The sequence below is a fragment of the Lynx canadensis genome, chromosome D4 (genome assembly GCF_007474595.2).
Source record: "Lynx canadensis isolate LIC74 chromosome D4, mLynCan4.pri.v2, whole genome shotgun sequence".
In the NCBI taxonomy this organism is placed as follows: domain Eukaryota; kingdom Metazoa; phylum Chordata; class Mammalia; order Carnivora; family Felidae; genus Lynx; species Lynx canadensis.
This window is the reverse complement of record NC_044315.2, coordinates 17,902,753-17,926,859: the sequence shown is the minus strand read 5'-3', so window position 1 is coordinate 17,926,859 and position 24,107 is coordinate 17,902,753. Positions and strand designations below refer to the sequence as shown.

The 24,107-nt window shown below is 41.2% G+C and overlaps 1 protein-coding gene across 1 annotated transcript in view; it reads right to left on the bottom strand.

Annotated features, from left to right (window-relative positions):
- The window catches only part of PCSK5 (proprotein convertase subtilisin/kexin type 5), a 456,194-nt gene that overhangs the window by 64,953 nt on the left and 367,134 nt on the right, over positions 1–24,107 (bottom strand). Inside the window, 1 exon segment of the mRNA XM_032595566.1 lies at positions 22,624–22,692. Coding sequence (XP_032451457.1) covers positions 22,624–22,692 — 69 coding nt within the window.

Sequence of the window (24,107 nt, the reverse complement as noted above, 5' to 3'; positions counted from 1 at the left end):
AGGCTACCACTGAAACATTATGTCTTGGGGAGACGGGGCGGGAGGAGGCTTGCAGGGCTCGAAATGCTCTACCCTACTGCTTTCAATGGCCTTCACGCCACATTTGTGGTGACAAGAGAAAAGATTCCACGGAACAGCCACACATCCAGTCCCTGCAAAGCCACGCTCTTCCTCCTAATGAACCTCCTGTGACCACTCGAACAGCATTCCGGTGGCACTTAGGTCTGAACACAGGCGAGATTTCGCAGTACGATGAAGTCTAACACAATCACACAAAGTAAAAAGCAGGTTGACAATTATCTGCCAGATTTGGGGAGAGCTCTGTCCCACCATGAAATACCTTCGATTGGCTGTCTGTCTAGTTTGATCCTTTGGGTAATGACTGGCGACGTCTTCTCCCTATTTCACGTTTTATGGGCCTGATTGTTCTGGGAAGCTCTTCTGTTTTTCTTCCCCGTGGCGGAGGAACACCCCAGGACTAGTTCGCCGGGTTCGCGCAGAATAAGAGCTCCGTTTCATAGAGGCTGGGCGTTTTACAGTCAGCTGAGATTCCTCTCTCAGATGCTGCAAAGATTCTGTCTCCAAGGCCATTGTTCTTCCTGCCATTTTACAGCCCTCCAGGGGCCTCCATTCATATTGGCAGGTGATAAGCTATTTTCAAGGCACGGGTAATCATAGTAATTCAGCGTTTTTCCTTATTAGCCCCTCTGAATGGGGAAAGTGCGTGGAAAAGCTGCTCATCTGTGCTGTTTCTTTTCTGTAGGTTTAGCGCTTTTGTGCTCCAGATGGGCCCTGTGGTGAGTCCAAAGGGATTCAGTGAAAGAGGGTCTACCAATTTTTCTAATGGTCACAAATTACACGGATGAGAATGCTCAGCATTTCTGTCTTCACTTTGGGAGAAGCCACCAACCTGCTAGGAGAGCCATCGTTATTTTCATCTCTTGCTCTTGAGGCGCTACTGACCGAGACATTATCGAATGATCTATGGACACGTGGGCGTCTGAGCGTGCGGGTGTTCATTGTTGGCGATGAGGCAATTTTCCAAAGCGTTGATACATTTTGGAAATCTCTAGTATTTTCTAAAAATTTTGGCACGGATGGTGGGGGGACTGACTTGACCACAGAAAGCTCAAAAGCTCATATACTTTGGTTACGCGAGTGGAAGGGAATGAGATTCAGTTTCTATAAAAACACCGCTGCAGACATCAGCGTTCTTTACCACCACATAAAAGGTGAAAGGGCTTCTTTTGCAATGAGAATTAAAGAGTCACACGGTTAGGAACATTCGGAGACACCTGTGATTTAGCAAGCCACCACGATCCCTCCTTTGGACCCATTATTGTCAATTATGTCTGCATGTAAGTACATGCAATTACTTTGTACAATAGACTATTTACTTCATTCGTCTAACATTTTTGCTGACAGCTTTGCCTCCCTTTTGAGGAAATATGTTTATTTAGCCTGCAACATGAATTATTTCTTTGCACTCTGCTAGCATTCCAGTCTAAGAACTATTATGTCCAAAAGTAGCGTATTATTTGAAAATCGTACTTTCTTTGACCAGGACTTATGGTTGATACACCTAAAGGGAAGTTTGAGGAAATGTTCGGTCTTCAGCTAATTTTAGAAGCTATGCATTCTAATGTCTGAAAAAAATGGGCGGTCATGATAAGATAGGTTCAGACAGAATGACAACTCAGAAGGAAACACATGGCTTTGAGTGGGTACTCTGTGCTCACAATTCCTTCTCTTTACTGGATTGCAAACTTGGCTGGCTTTTCTCTTAGCATTTTATTGGATGGTAACTTCAATACTGACAAGTATTGACAGTTTCAAACTTATAGAAGAAAGATTGATAACTTCAAACTTATGGAAAAGTTGCAAGAATAAATCCACGTACCCTTTACTCACATTCACTATTCACTTTTCACCCCATTTGTGTAGAATTTGCTCACTTGCTCTCATTCTGTTTATGTTTTAAATTTTGAATTTTTTTTTTCGGAATCATTCAAAGTAAGATACATACTTCGTGGTTTTTTACCCCTAAATATCTCAGTGCCTATTTCCTAAGAATAAGTACATCCTTTTGTATAATCACAGGGCAGACATCGACTTCTGGAAATTTAATGTTAATAAATACCTTTATGTAATCTGCTCTCAATATTCCATTTTTTTTTCCCCAATTGACTCAATTCTAGGATCACGTATTGCATGTAGACCCCTTGTCTGGTTAGTCGTCTCTAATCTGGAACAACTCCTTGGCTGTTTTTTGTCTTTTGTGACACTGACATTTTAAAAAGGCAACATGTCCTTTTTTTATAGCGTGTTTCTCCTTTGGCATTTGCTTGATATTTCTTTTTGTTTACATTCAGGTTAAGCGTTCCCGGCCAAACTCCTGCATAGGTCACGTGGTGTCCTTTTCAAGGTATCCTGTCCCAAAGTGTCTTCTATCCAGCTGTCCCTCTTTAGTGAGTCTGATTTGCACTGTGGGTTTTGTCTCTCAGGAAATTTCTTCTCACTTAAGTCCGGCACAATACTGAGCTCATGAAGCTGGTGAACAGTTCCCTAAGACAACTAAAAGGAAGCTTTTCTAGAAGAGACAGGAAGAAGAGTTTCAGAATTTAGAGCTCAGCATCAAGGCATAAAGAGATTTTTGAGATTATAAAACAGTATTAATAATTATGCCATTAATGTTGTTCATAAGAAATTCTGGCATTTGTATTTTGTATTCTGGCATATGCATTTTATTATTATTATTATTATTTTTAATGTGTATTCATTTTTGAGAGTGAGAGAGACAGAGTGTTAGCAGGGGAGGGGCAGAGAGAGAGGGAGATCCAGAATCCGAAGCAGACTCCAGGCTCTGAGCTGTCAGCACAGAGCCCGACGCGGGGCTCGGACCCACGAACCGTGAGATCATGACCTGAGCCGAAGTCGGACGCTCAACCGACAGAGCCACCCAGGCGCCCCTTCATTCCGTCTTTTAAATAGTGTAGCAGTTTTCTATGGCTGTTGTAACAAATTACCAAATTTAGTAGCTTAAAACATTACAGATTTACTATTCTACAGTTCTGTGGGAGAGAAGTCCACTGTGGGTCTCGCTGGGCTAAAATCAGAGTCGCCCCAAGGCTGGGTTCCTTTCCGGGGGCTCTAGCAGAAGAGTGGTTTCTTTTAGTCACTTGAGTTATTGGCGGAATTCAGTTCCTTATGGTTGTAGGACTGAGATCCACGTCCCAGCTGGCCGTCCAGTGAAGGTTGTACTTGGCTTTTTGATGCCACCTGTATTCAGTTTGGGGGAGGGAGCCGAAAACTAGCAACGACGGGCCTCTCCTCTCTCCTCTCTCTCTTTTCATGTCCTGAGCATCTACACGGGGTGGGCAGAATTATAGGCGCTGTGATGCAAGAATAAATATGACAAAGTGTCTGCCTGCACAGAAGTTGTGTTTCAGCGAAGGAAGAAATGTAGCAAGTTTCAAAAGGAAATAAAAAATTAAAATGTCAGATCATTGTATGTGATCTGCCAGAATTAAACTAAGGTGATTGATATGTGTGTGTGCGTGTGTGTGTGTGTGTGTGTGTGTGTGTATGTGTGTGTAGGGGGTGGGAGGTCAGGGGAGGAGGGAGAAATGAAGGAGGGACACAGACCGGGAGAGAGACAGAGATGCTTTCTCTGGATTGAGCACCGAGGAGAAGCTTCTTAGAGGTGAGATGTGAACAGAGATGTGATGTTGGAAGCCCCCACGTTAAGTTAACAGCTTGAGAAGAGCACTTCAGGTGAAGGCGAGTGCAGGGTCGAGGAGCAGGAATGGGCTAGAAGCAGTCCAGACCAGGGTCCTCCTGTGTAGCTGGAGAGTAAGGTCCAGTGATGATGTCAGAGATGTGGAGAAGATTAAATTAGTAAGGCCCTTTGGATTGAAGCCCACATCTGTCCCTCGTCAAGCATTACGTACCAGTTCTAGCTGGAGTTACAGAGTTCTCAAGCGAAGGGTCACTGGTTTCTTGGCAGAGCAAAAGCATAATGCCCCCGTCAGATGACGTATTTGTTCATTGAACAGGGTTCTGATGCTTTCCCCCAGTTACTTGCGCAGTTCCCAAGTGGCCCATCCCACTGATGCACAATAGGACAGTTGGACAAGTGGCTTTGGGTAACTCTTATCAGCCATGCATACCATGGTAAAGTTAAGCTGTAACTGACTTCATGGTTCTGATTTGCATTTTAACATTCAGCGGGGTAATTACTATACCCAGTCCCAAGGAATAATTGACAGATTTTATGTTTGAAACCTCAGTAGGTCAAACTTCCCATTTGTAAAACTTTTCAGTTGCTCCTTTGTCAAGCACATAAAACGAATTTACTTCCGATCTGAGGCCTTGTATGCCAAATTTTTATAGCCTTAAATATAGTATTTTATCACTACTATAAATGGTTCTTGACTTACCTCCCACAGACCCATCAGTGCTAAAGGCAAGAGGCCTCCCTAATTCACTTGTTTCAATTCATAGAAGATTTCTAAGTGGAAGCCAGGTCATTTGGATAATATTTCAAATGTACAGCTGCACTCTACTAAACATAATAAATCTGCAATTTTACAATTGGCCTGGGTGGCTAGCATGACTGGATGAGGCTTTCCAATAAGCATTCCTTCCAAATAACCTCCTTTTTCTTTCAGGATTCACCTTCGGATCTCACCCAAAGGCTCAATGCCATCACTGAAACGTTGGGGACATGGTAATATGGAAATCACAGTTTAGGTTGATTTAGTTTTCTAATGGAACATGCAGGTTTCCAGCAACTATTTTAGGGCATAACGTTCTATCATGATGGTAAATCAAGCTGTCAGCTCTTCCTGGTCCAAATTAGAGGTTGGAGAGATCGAGAAACTTTTCTGCTCTAATGTCACACTCTTTGTACCTCCAGATTTATGTATGTTACCCCTCTGGAGGCAATGCTTACCCTCGGATTTGCTTGTACCGGCGATCTCTTTGAATGGGGTGGGGGTCCCTTCAGGCAGAAATGCTCCTCTCCAAGTGCCCTCATGGACCTCCCTATCCCTGGTCCCCCTGGGTAGACGTTGCCACGTTGCCTGCCCGGTTCACGCAAAACATTATTCTCATGTATCACCTAGTGTTGGATAGTTTATAGAGAGTCAGAACACGGTTTTATGGAAGAGGTTTGCAAAGAAAAAAAAAAAAGAAGAAGAAGTTGGCTGCTACAGATGGCCATGGGCACAGCTGGGAGGAAAAAAGGCTTGATTGACCTGGTAACATCACCAGTGGGAACACGACTAGTGTTCGGAGAGGTCAGCCTGGATGCCCCCTGCCTTCTAATACTTTGACGTCGGGTCCTTGGCCAAGGGCTGGCAAATGAGGCATGGCCCTGCCCAGACCCTGTCCCTGAGCCCACTGCCTCCTCCAGCACGCTGTGCTGTTTGGTCCCCATGCTGCTGCTCACGCCCTGGGCTGGCCCATGGTGCTGGAAGCTGAGCTCAAGGCTGTCGGTAGGGCTGCAGCCAAGGTTCCTCTGGTGGGAGTTGCAGGGAGACTTCATGGAAAGGATGAGTCTGGACTTGTACCAAATTACACTCCCGTTGACTTTTGGAAGGCTGGAATTTCAGACTCTGGAGGTGCGGAGGCAATTTACTGACATTCGCCGTTGGCCTCCCTCTTAGTTGGAGACTTGCCTTCTGAGCAGCTGGGTATCAATATGCCGATGCTCCTGCCTCCCCCGCACTTGGCTTCTCTCTATTCTGGTGTCTGTTCTGTGGCTCCAGTCAAGTTTTTTCTCCTCAACCAGCGGAGCTTGAAGTTCTTCCTACCATCTGGTAGAGGACTGTGGAATGGCTGTGTGCCAGTGGCATAGGGGGATGGGGCATTGGGGTGAAATGAGGACACCTAACCACACGCACGAAGGCCACGTGTTCACTGGGTGCTACCCGGTGATAGGCACTATGCTCAGTGCTTGTGGCACAGTGGCACACAGGTTAGGTGTGTGGCCTCAGATAGGCCAACGGGACTCTTGATAGTGGCATTTGTGATAAGAAAGCAAGTCAGATTTTATGTTGGTAGTAATAATAGAGCCTCTTGGTTTCGTTCTCTTGAAGAGCTTGAGTTAGGATTATCTTTTAGTTTTCATTATGATATCTAGAGCCATCTTAGAAAGTAGAACGCAGGCAACTTATGGATGGTTTCCTTCATAAAACAGGATGGAATTAAGAAACCAAAGTGGGTAGGACTTGGTCCAAAGATTTTCACGGTGTTTAGGGGAAGGATGGAAATAGATACTAAGATTTGAGTCCATTTTCTACAATTTCACAAATCCAGTAAGACCCAAACACCCGAAGTTCCAGTTATTAACTGCTGATCTGACTTTTACTTTTGTTTTGAACTTAATAGACGTAATTGGGGTCTTGGCTACTGAGGGATTTTAGAAACGTCAGGAATGTTTCACCCAAAGACAGTAATTTGGCAACACGTTTCTAGTTTGTTCTTCTTACACATGCAAGAGAGACACATTCTTTTTGGTTTCTAGATACCTCTGTTCAGGTGAGATCCATTCCACCCACTCAACTGCCCCTGCACCCCCTCAGTCCCTGGAAATTTAATGCTACAAGCCCCACGTTGCTCTCATCTGGACACCTCTGCCCCATATATTGTGCTTAGCCACACTCTGCTTTTGTTGCACTAGGTTTGTTTTGGAAGTGCTTGGCTCAGTTCTCTTTGTGCAAGCATACGTGATCCAGAAAACCTTGGCTTGCAGCTTAACTGTGCAGGTCAGTTACACAACAAGTAGGAAGAATTTTGATGATCCCCGGCTCTGAGGGAAAACAGCGTAATAACACCAAGACCCAAGATGATGAGCTCATTGCTCTAGAATTGAACTTAGAATACCTCGCCGCTATTTTCTTTTCCCCCGTAACCGTAAGAATGTGCACTTGAACATAGGACAAGGAGCAAAAGGAAACTTCAGGGGGCACGGCCAAAGAGCACAGGAGGAGAACCAACAATGAAATGAATATGGCGGGTTGACATCTCCGTGACTGTCATTCATAGTCTTTAGGAAAATGGTGTATGTGTGCAGTTTACTCTTGAAAAAGAGCAAATGTTTGGCTATTCTTTGGATTTGGAGCCACATGGTCCTAAGTTTGTTTGAGTTTGGCTCTAAAACTCGCCAGATCTGTGACTTTGGGCAAGTCACATAAACTCTCTGGGTCCTGCTGCTCCCATCTGTAAAATGGGAAGAAGGATTTCAAACAGAGAGGATCGTATGCAGGATAAGATATCATGCCTGCAAAGTGCCTACCTAGCTGAGCACCTAGCATGAAGTTGACAATAAATTATTATTATGACAATATATCTGCCTATGCTTCAGCTCCCGTTCTCAACAGAGTATTCTAAACATGTTCAAATTCTGTGTTTCTATGCCCATCTTAATCAGTGGTTTGTATGCCCATCTTAATCAGCTCTGATTGCATATTAGAATCATGTGGGGAGTTTTCAAAAGACAAGGATGCCCGAGACTTCCCCCAGACCAATGCAATCGGCAACACGGGGAGTGGGTCCCAGCATTGCATTTTACATCTCCCCAGGCAGTTCAAATGCGCATCTAGGGCTGAAAACCACTGGCCTTCTCCATTTACATGTGAGCCCTTTGAGAGCAGAGAACGTGGTTTAGTCTCTTTCATGTCCCCATCTTAGCCTGATGTCGATGCTCGGTAAACATGTCCTGGACTCAGTTTACAAAAATGGAAGGAAATCGTCCAAATCCCCAACTCTGGGCTCATATGGACACCTTTCTTGGGCAGCAGATCAAAGCAAGGGCACCAGCATTTTGTTATTCTCACAACAGGGATTTGAAAGAGTGGGGTGAAGAAAGGTCAGGGTCCTTCCAGCTGACAGTTCACCACCCACTGACCACATGCCATTTATCACCAGTCCTATTTTCGACTCGTCAGTAGCCGAGGGATCAGAGAAGAGAAAGCAGACTACTTGGGGAGACTCTATCACTTAGAAAAGAAATAGCGACTTCTTCAGAAGAATTCCTTTGGTAGAAGGGGAAGGTCACACGCTTGCCACGGGAAGATAATAGGCCAGAAGGGCAGAAGAGAGAAATCAGTAAAACACAGCGGGCACTTGTTCGGGACCCTCTCACGTACACTCGTGTGACGCGAGACCTGGGCACATACCAGTAGCAGTCCCAGTCATGACAGTGCTGAGAATGTCATTAGGGTATTCACAATATTAGTTTCTCTCTCTCTCTCTCTGTTTTTCTGCAGGCACATGGCAAGATTACATTTCCCCATCCTGTGACCTCAGGCATGACCACGCGACTTGCTTTGGCCAACATCAACGTGAGCAGGAGTTAGGGGAAAGCTTTAAGACCCAGTGTGCTTGCTTTTGCCTTGACATGGTAAGGCATGCTCCATCAACCTGGGCGCTGGGTTGAGGACCACGAAGACCAGAATTCTCATCTGACCCATGGTGGGGATGTAGCATGAATGAGAAAAAAATCCTTGAGTTCTTGAGATGCGGGGGGTCCTTTGTTATCAGGGCACAACCCTGCCTGTCCTAGGGCATACACATGACACAGAGCTTCTAAGGCCACTACGCTTCCTCTGTGAAAACAGTAAACAGAGTTACACACAGCTTGCGTAGGACTGACCAACTCCTCTGTTACTTCCCGTGTGCATAAAACTGGTCCAGTTTCAGCATTTCCTTAATCCTCAGTTTCTCTATCTGTAAAAATATTTGGATTGTAGATGTGAGAACACATCATCTACATGAAGTGTTTAGCAGCGTGTGGTGCATGGTGATGCTTGGTAAATATTAAGTTATACATAAAGGTCCCTCTTATTTGTGGAATCAACTGAAACAAATAATGGGGCAGCGGGAAGCACAAAACTATGCAATAAATATTTGCTAAGTGAATTAATAACGAAAGCCAGGATGAATAAGTGGCCGTGACATTGCACAATTTCTGCAAATTCTCCCAACACTGGGTTCTTTTGTTAAGGTTTTGTTTTTTCCAAACCCCATCTTTGAAATGAGGTATCATGTAGAAAATGAGGGGAGAAGGAGGCTCTAAAAATAAAAACAACCAGTTTATATATATTTTTTAAAGACCTCACTGATGGAGCTTGCCCGTTTCTCTTTTCTTCAACACATGGGTGACAGTGCATTTAGATTCTAATCCTTCTTCTAATCCTTCGGCTGCCTTGTGTTTGGCCTTTTAAAGAAGAGGCATCCTGAGCTGTCCATGGAGGTGACGTAGGTAATCACCTCGGTCATGCACTAAGGTGGGCTGGCCAGTGAGTGATGCACTGGGTCCCCGGAAAAAAGTTCCTTTATGAATGTTGATTTCCGCTCTAACAGAAACTTTTTTCCAATTTAAAGATGCCAGGCTAGGGGCACCTGGGTGGCTCAGTCGGTCGGGCGTCTGACTTCGGCTCAGGTCATGATCTCACGGTCCGTGGGTTCGAGCCCCGCGTCGGGCTCTGTGCTGACGGCTCAGAGCCCGGAGCCTGTTTCAGATTCTGTGTCTCCCTCTCTCTCTGACCCTCCCCTGTTCATGCTCTGTCTCTCTCTGTCTCAAAAATAAATAAACATTAAAAAAAAAAAAAGATGCCAGGCTAGTGGGAATTTTATTCCCCAGTGCCTTTGGTGTGGCAGGTACCCAAACTACTTGATACTGGTTTTTATTCCCCCCCTGAAATTTTGGAAAAGGTCCAATGAGAGATCTGGGTACAAGTGAAATAAACAGATCTGAGATCATAATATCCGACTTGAAAAAGTCTGTATATTTGCTCCATTGGAAAATTAAAATGTGACCTTCTTGTCTCAGAGGTTCATTTCTTCTCTGAATGAGGTCTCTCCTTAATAGAAAGAGACAGTAGCAAGGGTAAGTGCAACTCGAACTGAATATGGGATAGGGTGGTGAGAGCTCACCTCGTGTTCATGTGGAGGACAGAGGGTTATGGAGCCACTTTCTCAGAGAGCAAAGGAGATCCTGTGGAGGTGATTCAAACTGCAGAGATAAAGGGCAGTCGGGGAACCCAGAGCTCCCTGGGAGCATGCTTATCTATCTACTCTGCTTCTGTGGTTTCCCTTGTCTGCTCGGCCCAGTGTCAGAGCATTCCTGATGTAGGTCCTCAAGGCTGACAGCTTCAGGTGAACAATGACCCCAAATGAATTTGCATGGCTATTATAGACAGTTTCGCTGTTTGGCTGGTGAATTCAGTTATGTCACCGGACTCACAGCTGTAGCCCAATGAAGTACAATGGTTATAGTGTGTAGAACAGAGGAAAGGGGCAGGAAGTAAGGTTTTCTTTTATTATTCCATAAAGCACGATGCTCTTTTCTCTAGAACTAGAAGGGAAGAGCATTTGGTGATGTGGATAAAATAGTGGTCAAGCACATGGGTTTTGGTCTTGGGCTTTGCAGAATCCATTCCTGGTTTTAGCAGTACCAGCTCCGTGACCTTATACGAGTTGCTTGACTGTTCTAAGCCTAATTTCTGCATCAGCAAAATGTGAACAACAATGACGTCTGCTTCTCAGACTTAAATGAGGTATTACACTTCAGGAACTTAGGATAGCACCTGGAACATTGGCTAAGTGTTCAATAAATGCTAAAAACAGTTAGGTTACTGGTATAGTTATGCCATGTTGAGACAGGAAGGAGGGAGGTTAAGAGGTTTACTCTAACGTTGTACTTTTTAATTGAAGTCAAATTTATTGAAATATTTTCAGCCTAACATTTGCCTTTTTAGGAGTATAGTTCTATGAAATTTTGACAAATGCATAGTCAAATGCATCAAGCATCAAGATATAGGACATTTCTAATACCCCAAATAATTGCCTCGTGCAATGTGGTTATTATTACTATTATTTTATTTTAAGGATTTATTTATTTATTTTGAAAGAGAGAGAGAGAGAGAGAGAGAGAGAGAGAGAGAGAGAGAGAATATATCCCAAGTGGACTGTGCACTGACACATCGGGCAGAACCCGATGCAGGACTGGAACTCCTGAACTGCGAGATCATGACCTTAACCAAAATCAAGAGTCAGATACTTAACCGATTGAGCCACCCAGGCGCACTGGCATGGCTATTATTAACTGAAGCCCATAATGTATTCCGATTCCCTTAGTTTTTACCTCATTTCTTTTTCTGTCTCAGGATGCCATACAGCATATAGCTGTCATGTCTCCTTAGGCTTCTCTAGACCATGACAGTTTCTCAGACTTGTTTGATGACCTTGACAGATCTGAGGAGTACCGATCAGGTATTTGACAAAATACCTCTCTTGGGATGTGTCGTGTTTTTCTCATGATCAGACTGGGGTTCTCGGGTGGAAAACCACAGCGGTAAAGTGCCATTCTCATCACACCATATCAAGGGGATGCGCCCCCAGTGTGATATAACACTGTTGCTGTTGACCTGATCGCCTGGATGAGGGAAAGCTTGTCCGATATGTCCACGATCGAGTTCTGTCCCCTCCTCTCTTCCATACTGTGCTCTTGGAAGGAAGTCGCTATGTGCAGCCTACACTTATGGGGTAGGGGGTTATGGTCCACTTCCTGGAGGGAGGAGTGCTAAATAAGTTACTTGGAATTACTTATTTATTCAACCCTTTATTTGTTTTGATCGATAGAAACTCGTGAATTTTTGTTTTATACTTTGGATTATAAATGAATACTATTTTAATTATTACTCAAATTGTTCCTACTTTGGCTCTTAGGAAGTCTTTCAGTTCTTCCCTGTGTCCCTTTGATATACCCCCAGCGCTGTAATGGCTTTTGTTTTTGTGTTTGGAGCATTTCCTTGCTTTCTGCCGCTGCAAGATGCCGCAGGCCCGTCTTGTAGGTTTCCTGGCCAGTCCCAGAAACAGCCAGTTCTCCAGGGAGACTTGGTGTCTTTTTTCTTGGAGATTGGTATTAGAAATCAAGATCTGGGCCCACTGTGTGCTTATTGCTACTCAGGTGTCATTGCTTCTAGGCCCCCTCAGCTGACAGCTTGAAGCACTTGTTTTCTCCAACTTAAAAAATATATTTTTTTTAAGTTACAGGATGGCTGAAATAGTGCGGCGAACAACTTTGTATGCTTTAGCTAGATCCCTTTTCCTTCCTGAACCATTTGATTATTTATTTATTTATTTGAGAGAGAGAGAGAGAGAGAGAGAGAATCCCAAGCAGGCTGTGCACTGTCAGCCCAGAAGCTGACGTGGGGCTTGAACTCATGAACTGTGAGATTATGACCTGAGCCAAAATCAAGAAACCAATCATTGAGCCACCCAGGCGCCCCTCCCTGAACCATTTGAAAATAAGTTGTAGACATCATGACATTTCATCCCTAAAGACTTTATCACCCATCTCCTAAACAAAACACCCGGTTCTATTTAGTACAACAAAATTGCCACATCTGAGGAAATACTAACTCAATATTATCCGATTATTTTCACATATTCTTAATTGTTCCCAAAATATTTTTTTTAAAACTTTTTTTTTTTTTTTTCAACGTTTATTTATTTTTGGGACAGAGAGAGACAGAGCATGAACGGGCGAGGGGCAGAGAGAGAGGGAGACACAGAATCGGAAACAGGCTCCAGGCTCCGAGCCATCAGCCCAGAGCCCGACGCGGGGCTCGAACTCACGGACCGCGAGATCGTGACCTGGCTGAAGTCGGACACTTAACCGACTGCGCCACCCAGGCGCCCCTTAAAACTTTTAAAATCCAGTCTGTAATAAATATTTGCACATTTCCTTAGTTGTTTCATCTCTTTGGTCTCCGGATTAACCCCCTTTTTGTTTTGTTCTTTGTTGTTGTTGTTCTACTGAATTTCGTTGTTGTTGTTGTTTTTTCCTTTAGGCGTGTGGGTCAGTTGTCTTACAGCTATCCCACGTTCTACATTTATCTTATAGTGATCTTCAGGCTAAATAAGGGTTTCTCAATCTCAGCATTAACCTTTTAGATAAGATAATTCTTTGTTGTTGGGGGCAGCCCTGTATATTACAGAATGTTTTAAGGCCTCCTGAAGCTTTGCTCACCAGATTCAAATAATGATAGCCCCGTCATGACAACCAAAAATGTCTCAGAACTTTGGCAAATGTCCCTAGGGTCGTAGTCACCTCCGGTCGGGAATCATTGGTCTAGACCCTTGTCAGGGATAGTAGGTAACGTTGTATACTTGTTCATGTGTCATATCAGGACACACACGGCATCATGTTGTATGGAATGTATAATACCAAATGTAGTAGTTTAGTTACTACTTAGAGTGGAAATCAGGAAATCAACCGATTGAGCCACCCAGGCTCAAAGTTAAGTTGGTAGCCAGCAGACCCCCTCTTCGTAATGAACTATAGAAGTACTTTGGGTCCGTTCAGTGATCAGCTTTTCACCGAATGACTTTGGCATCCACTGAAGACTCTCTTTTGAGTCAGTACACTAAGGGATGTAAAATGATAAATTTCTATTTCTTCCCTTGTATATGTAGCAGCTGAAACTTCTGTAGAGAGCCTTCCCTTTTATTTTCCCTCCTTCTGCTTTTCTCTCTTCTTTAAATATCATTACTAATGCATGGATTATTTTTAATTAATTCAGTTGTGATTCTTTATCATCTATATGTTTGGATTATCAAATTATCCCAAATTGGCCAGTGGGAATCGTTCACACTAATTACTGTGTCATTGCCTAGGAACGTGTAAACCGCCTATACGATTCAAAGGAAAACTGGGTAAAAAAGACGTATCGAGAGGCGTTTCACTCCCATCTCCTTTACCTCTTTCTGTCTAGGTCACATTTTTCGTTAGTTTTCTGCCGAGTCTCTGTGTATTTCTCATTCCAAAACAAGTAAACAATGTGTATAAACACACACGTATATTTGATTTCACCATCCTTTCTAACCCAGAAGTTAGTATACTGTGTATGGTTTTATTTTTTAATTTTTCAGGTTTTTTGCCCCTTGCCTTCTACCTAACAGTATTTCAGGAAATCACTACCAGTTCGTAAAGATCTCCTTTGCCTTTTTTAGGGCTACACAGCCCTCCACTGTGTGTGTGCACCTTACTTTATTCAACCCGTCTTCCGTGAATGAGCCTTCAGGATGTTTGAAAGAGCTTACCACCACAGATAATGCCACAAAGAATAACATCGTGAATGTGCTCTCTGGGATGTGTGTCCTCGGGAAATTCCAGAAGAGACGTCATAGGGTAAGGATAAATGCATATGTAAATGTGTTATCTATCACTACATTTCCCTCGGTAGTGCTTGTACCATTCCGTCATTCCACCAGCAATAGAGAAGAATGTTTGTCTTCCCACAACTGTGCCTGTGCAGTGCACCGTAAGCTTTTGAATTTTTGCCACTCTGATGGGTGAGAGATGGTCTGTCGTGATAGTTTTAATTTGCATTTCCCATGCAACGCACAAGGCTGAGCATCTCTTCTTATGTGTAAGGGCCATTTGCTGAACATGATTTTTAAAACCTGGCTCCTTCTTCATTATTTCCTGGCTGTTACCTTAGATCCAGCTCCTGTTCCTTCATACTTGGATTTCTGGAATAATCTTCTAGCTGATTTCTCTGCCAGCTGCCATTCTCTCTTTCAATTATCCTGAACACAGGCAACACAGTTACCAAGTTCATCTTCTGAAAATACTTCTCCAAAACATTCTCCCTCTCTCTCTCTCTCTTTCTCTCTCTCCCTTTTAAAGAACTTTCAATTATTCCTTTTTAGCCACAGAATAGCTTAAACTCATTAGTCCAGAATTCAAGATATGGTTTTCCACCACTTCTCTAAACTTCTTTTTGTTTGTTCTCCTATATTTACTTAACAGTACTCCCCCCTTATCTGTGGGGTATATGTTCCAAGACCCCCGTTGGATGCCTGAAACCACGGATAGAACCAAACACTATACATCCTATGTTTTTTTCCTACATGTATATGCCTATGATAAAGCTTAGTTTATCAATTAGGCACAGTGAGTGGTTAACAACACCAACAATAAAATGGAATAATTATAACAATATATTGTAATAAAAGGTATGTGAATGTGGTCTCTGTCTCTCTCTCTCAAAAATATTTTATTGTACTGTTCTCCCTCTTCTTGTGATGATAAAATGCCACGGGATACGATGAAGGGAGGCGAATGACAAAGGCATCGTGACATAGCGTTAGGCTACAACTGACCTTCTGACAGTATGTCCGAAGGTGGATCATCTGCTTCTGGAACTCAGTTGACTGTGAAAAACTGAAACTGTGACGAGTGAATCCGTGGATCAAGGGGGACTAAACTGTATTCCCTCTGCAACACTGGTACTCTCGGTGTCCTAAAATCCCCAGCAAAAATTCTTCCCTCCAGACCTTTCTTCCTGCTGTTTTCCAGCTTGAAAAGCCCTCCGTAATGCTGCTCTGCCTTCTCATCTGTCTAAATTCCATGCAATTTCTAAGTGTTAGCCTCTCGGAAGCCTTGTTGACCACTTCAGTGCCCAGAGCTTCCCTCCTTCTCTAAATTCTTTTGCTGCAAATGCTTGTCCCCTCCTTTGGCACTTAATTTATATGAGCTTTATCTTTCTAAAAATGTGTATTATTTAAGAACAGTTGATATCCAAGGTTATATTAGTTCAGGAGCACAGCCTAGTGATTTAACACTTCTGTACATTACACGATGTGTGATGGCAGAGGGTTAGTTACCATCTGTCACCGTACGATGTTATTATAATATTGTTGACGATATTCCCTGTGCTGTACTTTCTGTCTCTGTGACTTATTGGTTGTATAGCTGGACGTTTATACTTCTTAATCCCCTTCACCTGTTTTTCCCACTCTCCACTCCCCTCCTCTCTGGCAACCAGCAAGTTGTTCTCTGTATGAGTCTGTTTCTGTTTTGCTTTTTAGATTCCACATACAAGTAAAATCATATGGTATTTGTCTGTGTCTATTATTTTCTCACTTAGTGTGGTACCCTCTAGGTCCATCTATGTTGTTTCAAGTGACAAGAGCTCAATTTTTTTATGGCCGAATAATCTTCCAGTGTGTGTGTGTGTGTGTGTGTGTGTGTGTGCGTGCGTGTGCGTGCGTGTGTGTGTGTGTGTGTGTGTACCACTTCTTCTTTGCCCACGCATCTACTGATGGACATGGGTTGCTTCCGTATTTTGGTTATTGTAGATAATGCTGTAATAAACAGAGGGGTGCATATATCTTTATAAATTAGTGTTTTCATCTTTTTCGGATAAATACTCAGTATTGGAATTACTGGATCATATGGTAGTTCTATTTGTAATTTTTTGAGGAAACACTCTACTGTTTTCCACAGTGGCTATACCAATTTATAGTCCTACCAACAGTGCACAAGGGTTCCTTTTTCTCCACATCTTCACGAATATTGTTGATTGTAGCCATTCTGACAGGTATAAAGTGATATCTCATTGTAGTTTTGATATGCACATCGTTAATAATTAGCAACGTTGAGCATTGTTTCAGTATCTGTTTGCCATCTGTATGTCTTCTTTAGAAAAATGTTTATTCATGTCCTCTGCCCGTTTTTTAATTGGATCGTTTGGATTTTTTTTTTTTTTTTTGGTGTTGAGTTGTATAAGTTCTTTATATATTTTGAGTATTAACACTTTATTGGCTACGTATGATTTGCAAATATTGTCTCCCATTCAGTAGGTTGCCTTTTTGTTTTGTTGATGGTTGCCTCTGCTGGGCAAAATGTTTTGTATTTTGGTGTAATGCCAAAAGTTTATTTCTGTCTTTATTCCCCGTGCCTGAGGAGATCTATCCATAAATATTTTGCTAAGGCTAGTGCCAAAAAAGACTACTGCCTATATTTTCTTTTAGGAGTTTTATAGTTTCAGATCTTTAATCCATTAAAAATTTTTTTAAATGTTTATTTATTTTTGAGAGAGAGAGTGAGAGAGAGTGGAGGAGGGGCAGAGAGAGAGGGAGACACAGAATCCGAAGCAGGCTCCAGGCCCTGAGCCGTCAGCACTGAGCCTGATGTGGGGCTTGAACTCACAAATCACAAGATCATGACCTGAGCCGAAGTCGGACGCTTAACTGACTGAGCCACCCAGGTGCCCCTCTTTAATCCATTTTGAGTTTATTTTTGTGTATGGTGTAAGATAGTGGTCCATTCTTTTGCATGTAGCTGTCCAGTTCTCCTAGCACCATTTGTTGAAGAGAATCTTCCCCATTGTACATTTTTGCCTCCTTTGTCGCAGATTAATTGACCATATAGGTGACAGTTTCTTTTTGGGTCCTCTATTCTGTTATGTTGATCTGTGTCTATTTTTGTACTTGTACCATCTTGTTTTGATTATTATAGCTTTGTAGTATATCTTGAAATCAGGAAGCATACCTCCAGCTTTGTTTTTTCTCATGATTGCTTTGGCTATTTGTGTTCTTTTGTGGTTCTACACAAATTTTAGGATTGTTTTAGTTTTATTAGAAATGCTATTGGCATTTTGGTAGGGATTGCACTGAATCAGTAAGTTATTTTGGGTAGTATGGGTGTTTTAACAATGTTAATTTCTCCAGTCCAAGAGCATGAAATGTCTTTCCATTTTTTGTGTTGTCTTCATTTTATTTAATCACTGTCTTATAGTTTTCAGAGTATAGGTCTTTCATCATTTTGATTAACTTATTCCTAGGTATTTTATTTTTTGCATTTGTAAATGAGATTGTTTTCTTAATTTATCTTTCTGCGACTTTGTTATTAGTGTACAGAAATGCAACATTTTTCTGTATATTGATTTTATATGCTACAAATGTACTGAATTCATTTATTCTATTAGTTTTGTTAATGGAGTCTTTAGAGTTTTGTATGTATAGTATCATGTTGTCTACAAATAGTGACAGTGTTACTTCATTTCTGATTTGGATGCCTTTTATTTCTTTTTCTTGTCTGATTGCTGAGGCTAAGATTTCCAATACTGTGTTGAATAAAAGTAATGAGAGTGGATATTTTTGTCTCGTTCCTGATCTTAGAGGAAAAGCTTTCAGTTTTCACCATTGAGTATAATACTAGCTATAGGTTTTTCATAGAAGACCTTTATAATGTTGAGCTATGTTCCCCCTAAATCCGTTCTATCGAGAGGTTTTATCACGAATGGATGTTGAATTTTGTCAAATGCTTTTTCTGCATTTATTGAGATGATTATGTTTTTTAATCTTTCATTTTGTTAATATGTATCAAGTTGATTGATTTATGAATATTGAACTACTCTTGTATCCTCAGAATAAGTCCTAACTGATCATGGGGAATGATCCTTTGAAAATATTGTTGAGCTCAGCTTGCTATTATTTTGTTGAGGATTTTTGTATCTATATTCATCAGGGATATTGGCCTGTAGTTTCCTTCCTTCCTTCCTTCCTTCCTTCCTTCCTTCCTTCCTTCCTCTCTCTCTCTCCCTTTCTTCTTCTTCTTCTTCTTCTTCTTCTTCTTCTTCTTCTTCTTCTTCTCCTCCTCCTCCTCCTCCTCCTCCTCCTCCTCCTCCTCCTCCTCCTCCTCCTAGTGTCTTGTCTGGTTTTGTTATCAGGGTGATGCTGGCTTCATAGGATGAATTTGGAAGCATTCCTTCCTCTTCTATTTTTAGAACACTTTGATCCTATGGCCTTTTTCTTTTATTACAAGTACTTAAAAATTTTAAATTTGTGTATATTTTTCCCCAAGAGTAGGGACTAAAGCCATTTAAATGAGAAAAAATTAATGGCTTTTTATTACCTACTTCTAAGCCAAGATAAAGGCACGTTGACATCTATTTTATTGACAAGGTAAGGAAGTGAACAGATAGTAGCAATTTTGATTAAATTGATTAATAAGTCAGTGGTGTTGTAAGTATAGGCCCCAAATCTTATTTTATAATCAGGTGTCGCCTATTGCTATATCTCCAAATTAAAACAAAACCAAAAAAGGCACCTCAAAGCATCAAGTAAAAATGACTCCATTTACTTATTCTCTCAATTAACGAAGAAATATAATTTAGAAAACTTTGATTTATCTTAGTTACAATTTCCATTCAAGATACCAGCTAGGAAGAGAAAGTATTTTACATCCAATCATTTTGGAACAAGAAGATATTATATAAAATGCTGTCTGTTTGCTTTCAGCCTAATAAAGAGGAGAAATCTAAGAGAGAACAGACTGGTGATTGCCAGAGGTAAAGGGTGAAGGATGTCAAAAGGAACAAAATTTTACTTCTAAAATGAATAAATCCTGGGAATATAATGTGTAGCATGATGGCTATAGTTAATAATACTGCATTGTATATGTGAAAGGTGCTAAGACAGTAGATTATAAAAGTTCTCATCACAAGAAAAAATAAGTCTGTAACTCTAAAATGACAGATGTGAACTAGACTTCTTGTGATGATCACAATGTCTATAAATATTGAATCATTACTTGAATCATTACACCTGAAACTAATGTAATTTTTGATGTCAGTTATATCTCAATAAAAAAGAAGAGAAATCTAACCCCATAATAATAAAAACACCTTCATTCCATCCTAGAATAGCAAATTCAATATTTTCTTCAAAATACAACAGCCACTTTTTGGTCATGTTTCCTTTTCTCTCCTCTTTTTGGTAAGTCTTCGGAATGATAAACAACTCCACCCAGGAACTAGACAAGATTGGAATCAATCTGGAATTTGAGTTCTTTTTCATTGGGTATAAAAAATCTTACTCTCTCTAGTTGCGCTAAATATCTGGAAAGGAATAAAAAGCTCAGAAAAAAAAATCCACTATTTCCAACAACTAATCATTACATGGTGTAGAGAAAATGTCTCAAAGTGACTGATTTCACTTTTCTCTAACTCTTCTAGAGGTTGTCTGACTCTGGTTCAAAGATGAATCTACATTATTAAAATGGGAGAAAGTCGAGTTTTCTCTAAAGGATGATATCCTGTCTCACAAGAAGAATCTGAGGAAAATCTATGGTACATTATTCGTATCTTTTAAAATTTATATTTGCATTTTATTAAAATTATGAAATTTTATGGTTTACTAACCATGTCCTCTTCAGATCTCCCTAATGGTTCTAATATTTTATGAAAAGCTATTTATTTCTGCATTGTGTGATTTATTTTCCCTTCTTGGCCCATAAACAAAGTTTGAATAGAGAAAACATCATATCTAGATCCCTGGGTGTCTTGAGCCGCACATCTCCCCGCTAAGTTCCAGCAACTCTCAAATTCAATTCAACAAATATTATACATTTATTATATCCTAGGCCCTGCTGCTAGTTCTTTTGGTAGCACAGTGTATAAGTCATTGAGCTTATTCTAAGTAGTTTAGCGTCGAGGCAGAAAAATGTGTATGCACCAAATATTACGCAGGTCAGCTGTAAAGAGTATTATCGTTGGTTTGCAAATAAGAGGAGGAAAGAAAAGAGAATGAACTCAACTGCAGAGATCAACAGAGACCCCAGAAAGTGACAGCTGACCTCGGCCAGGACAGTCTAAAAATACACAAAGTCCAACACATAGAAACTTTATACATTAAGAGAAATTTTCTAATTTAAAATGAGAAATTAGCACTTAGAATGTTCTAGTCACTCTCCTGTGATTCCCACTGAACAGTGTAGCTCTCTCTATTCTGGCAGGTTGCCTTGTAAAAGACTTGGTTCAAGGTATGTCGCTTGTAACAGCCAGAGGGGGCCTTCTAGTGGGATCACAACCGTTGTCAGCTTTGAATTCCCAGTATTCCAGTGAGCCCTCAATGCTGTAGACAAAGTTTCTTAAAGGAGTGAATGAACTAAATATTTCAGTAGTACACTGCGGAGGGAGTGAAACGTTCTAATTTATCTCTTCTTACAAGTTGATTCTTTTGGATTTTGAGTCCCCAGATAGCCTAGGTCTGGTACAGATTTTATTTTTTCCCCAGGGGCTACACCCGGTCCCCTCTGTAGCCAGATCAGCTAAGGGAAGAGTGGGCACAGCGTGTATCCTTAGTGATCACGGTTGTCATTGTTTCCAAGTTTTGAGATTTTACAGAGAGGCAGACACACACCCACACCCACCCACACACATACACACCCCTTTCTGTGATACACAAAGATGCTAGCTAGCATGGTCACGCTACATAGGATAATAGCAAAGGTTGAAATGGAGACCACAAAAGTTAGCTGGGATGCGAAACCTGATGAGACGATATGGTCTGAAGTAGGCAAAATGTGAAATCAAGACAGTCAAGACATTTATCCTGGCTCCCTGCAAGAAAGACCGCCTCCTATCACTTCACAAGGTATGCTGGAATTTGCTTATCTTTTCAACTTTAGTACTTTTATTACTTACGTTTAGGTCTATGTATGCTTCCCAGAAAATTAGCATTTTACCCTTAGATGGCTGATAAGCCTCTAAATGGAGCCCCTTCCTAAGTGTGATTTTCATTCTTATGTTTTATTTTCCAAAGCATATGCCCCATTTCACAGTGGCAGGTAATGGCAGGATGGTATTCAAGGTCCTAAAAACTCTGTTTTGTAGTTACAGATATTCTAGAAAATACATAATTTCCATTTAAGGTGGAAAGAATCCATGACAGTCATCAGATAAATGATAATTCATGTATAATATTTAAGAATTCAAGGACATCTATTAGGTAAAAACCAATAAAAATTCTACTTAATCCTGCCACAGTCTGACCCCTTGCAACCTCATGAGTGTTTGACGAAGCCTTGGCTTCACCAGGCAGCTTATTAGAAACGTAATTCTCAGGCCCTACCTAGACCTGTGAATCAGAATTTGCATTTTAACAAATCCCCCGTGGGATCTGTGTGCACATTAAAGTTTTAGAAGCAGACGTTAACCAATCATAGAGCTTCATGGAAATTCCATGAATAGAAATTACTCCATCAATCTTTAATTTAGGTTGGGTTTCCTTTCAAAGATCTACAGACCCAAATGTTAATTATTTTCAGTGACTTGACTAAGTTTACATTAAGATACATTCTTGGAATTTGGCGCCCTCCCTATATTTAATTTTACATCCAGTCCAACGATTCTGTGTGGTGTAGACTCCCTCTCCTCCTTTCCACTGGAGAACCAGGTATGCATGGGGAGAAAGGGATCAGTGATTTGAATTAGGGAAGTATACGGAAGACTGACAACTGTTTGTTGTACGGTGGGGATTTTAACTCACTGTCACCATGTTGCTTTCTTCTCAAAGGACTGTCTTAGGCTTCAACCAATAGAGTCATTCTGCAAAGGAAAATCCCTATACTCCTGACAAGTTTTTGTGAATCACATGCCAAGTGAGTTAGATTAATTAGGCATTTCTTTGCTTCAGTTCCTTTCTCCCACCATTGTTTCACTCCATATTTGTGACCTTAAGAAGCTAAGGAGAGGTCACGTCCTATGCAACTGGAAATATGGTTGCGGATGTCCCCCACTAGTTAGCTAACAACCAGAGGAAAAGATGCCTGTCCTTTCCTAAACTTGGGTTTCGTTAAGATAAGTGACCTCTCCTTTGCCTCAAAAGGGAACATGTCTTGCAGTGACCCCGTCTCATGGGAGTGAGCCTGCTTAGTGGGCATTGATGGTGACATTGGTGATAACAATGAGGATGTGTGGGGAAAAAGAAAAAAAATGCTATATCAACTCTTTAGGCAAAAAAAACCAAGTGGCATACCCAAGTTGCATCCCAGGCATCCTTCTTCACAAGGCACACACTCTCCATAGTCTGGGTCTTGGACTTCACCTGTACAAGAAGAGGGAGAAACACGATTCACTTTAGTGTTGGAGAAACGTTAATTGCTGTGAAAATATATTGGTGTGTAGCTTATTTTCTGCCCCTTCTCTTTTCTCAGCGACAAAAAATTGTGATTCTTTTAGCTGTTTCTTTGAGTTTTTACCTCCAAATTTCTAAGTAACATGATTATGATGCTGCCTTGTGAGTTTATTCTTAGGCACTACCTGTAGTAGTAAAGAGTAGCTTTCTTTCGCCAATACTCCAACAAACACAGACATACGTTCCATCCTCCCAAGTTACAGATTTTGCTAGATTAATACTCAGCATTTATATTATGATTGTACTATTATTGTTCACGTTCTGATGACATTGAGGTTCTTTTTTTTAAATTTTTTAACATTTATTTATTTTTGAGAGACAGAGCATGAGTGGGGGAGGGGCAGAAAGAGAAGGAGACACAGAATCTGAAGAAGGCTCCAGGCTCTGAGCAGGCAGCACAGAGCCCCACGCTAATGCTGCGATCATGACCTGAGCTGAAGTCGGATGCTTAACTGAGCCACCCAGCTGCCCCAACATTAAGATTCTTGCACACCTTTTTGTTTTCTCTTGTGCTCATATCTGTCTGGCTTCTTTATTTGTTTTCTCAATATCTGTCCTTGATGCGTCCTCAACTGTACCCCAAGCAGAAATCTTCCCGCTATCGCATTAGTATCTTTTTCACCATCGTCCTGAAGATTCCTTTCATCCTCCTCCTTTGGATGAATTTTCTGGACCTTATATTTTCTTATTTCTTGTCCTATTTTTTTGGGGGAATACACCCTCTACAAATCATTTTCCCGAGAAAGGATGGATGCACGGGAGGTAAAGTTTTCGAAAACTTGCATGATTGAAAATAACGTTTTTTTCTGCCCTCGCACGTGACTCGTGGCTTGACCGAATTTAGGCTTTAAAAGAGAAATACTTTCTTTTCTCAGAAGTTTAAAGTTTTTGTTCCATTTTTATGTTTCAGTTTCCAGGATCGTTGAGAAGTTCAATGCCATTCTGATAGCCAGTCCTTTTTTGTATGATCTCCTTTATTTTCCCCTAGAAGTTTTCAAGATTTTCCTCTTGCAGAAAAAAAAAAAAAAAAGTCTCAGATTTCCAGATTCTTACAATCACGTGTCTTGGTGTGTGTCCTTTTAAAATCCATTATATGCTGAACACGCAGAGGGCTTGTTCAATCCGGAAATTCATGTCCTTCCGTTCTGGGATTTTTCGGAATCAGTTCTTTGTTAATGTTCTCTCTCCTGTTTCTGCTGTTTACTCTGAAAAGCCTATATTATTTGTTTTTTTTTTTTTCAAGTTTTTATTTAAATTCTAATTAGTTAACATGTAGTGTATTATTGGTTTCTGGAGGAGAATTTAGTAATTCATCACTTATATCT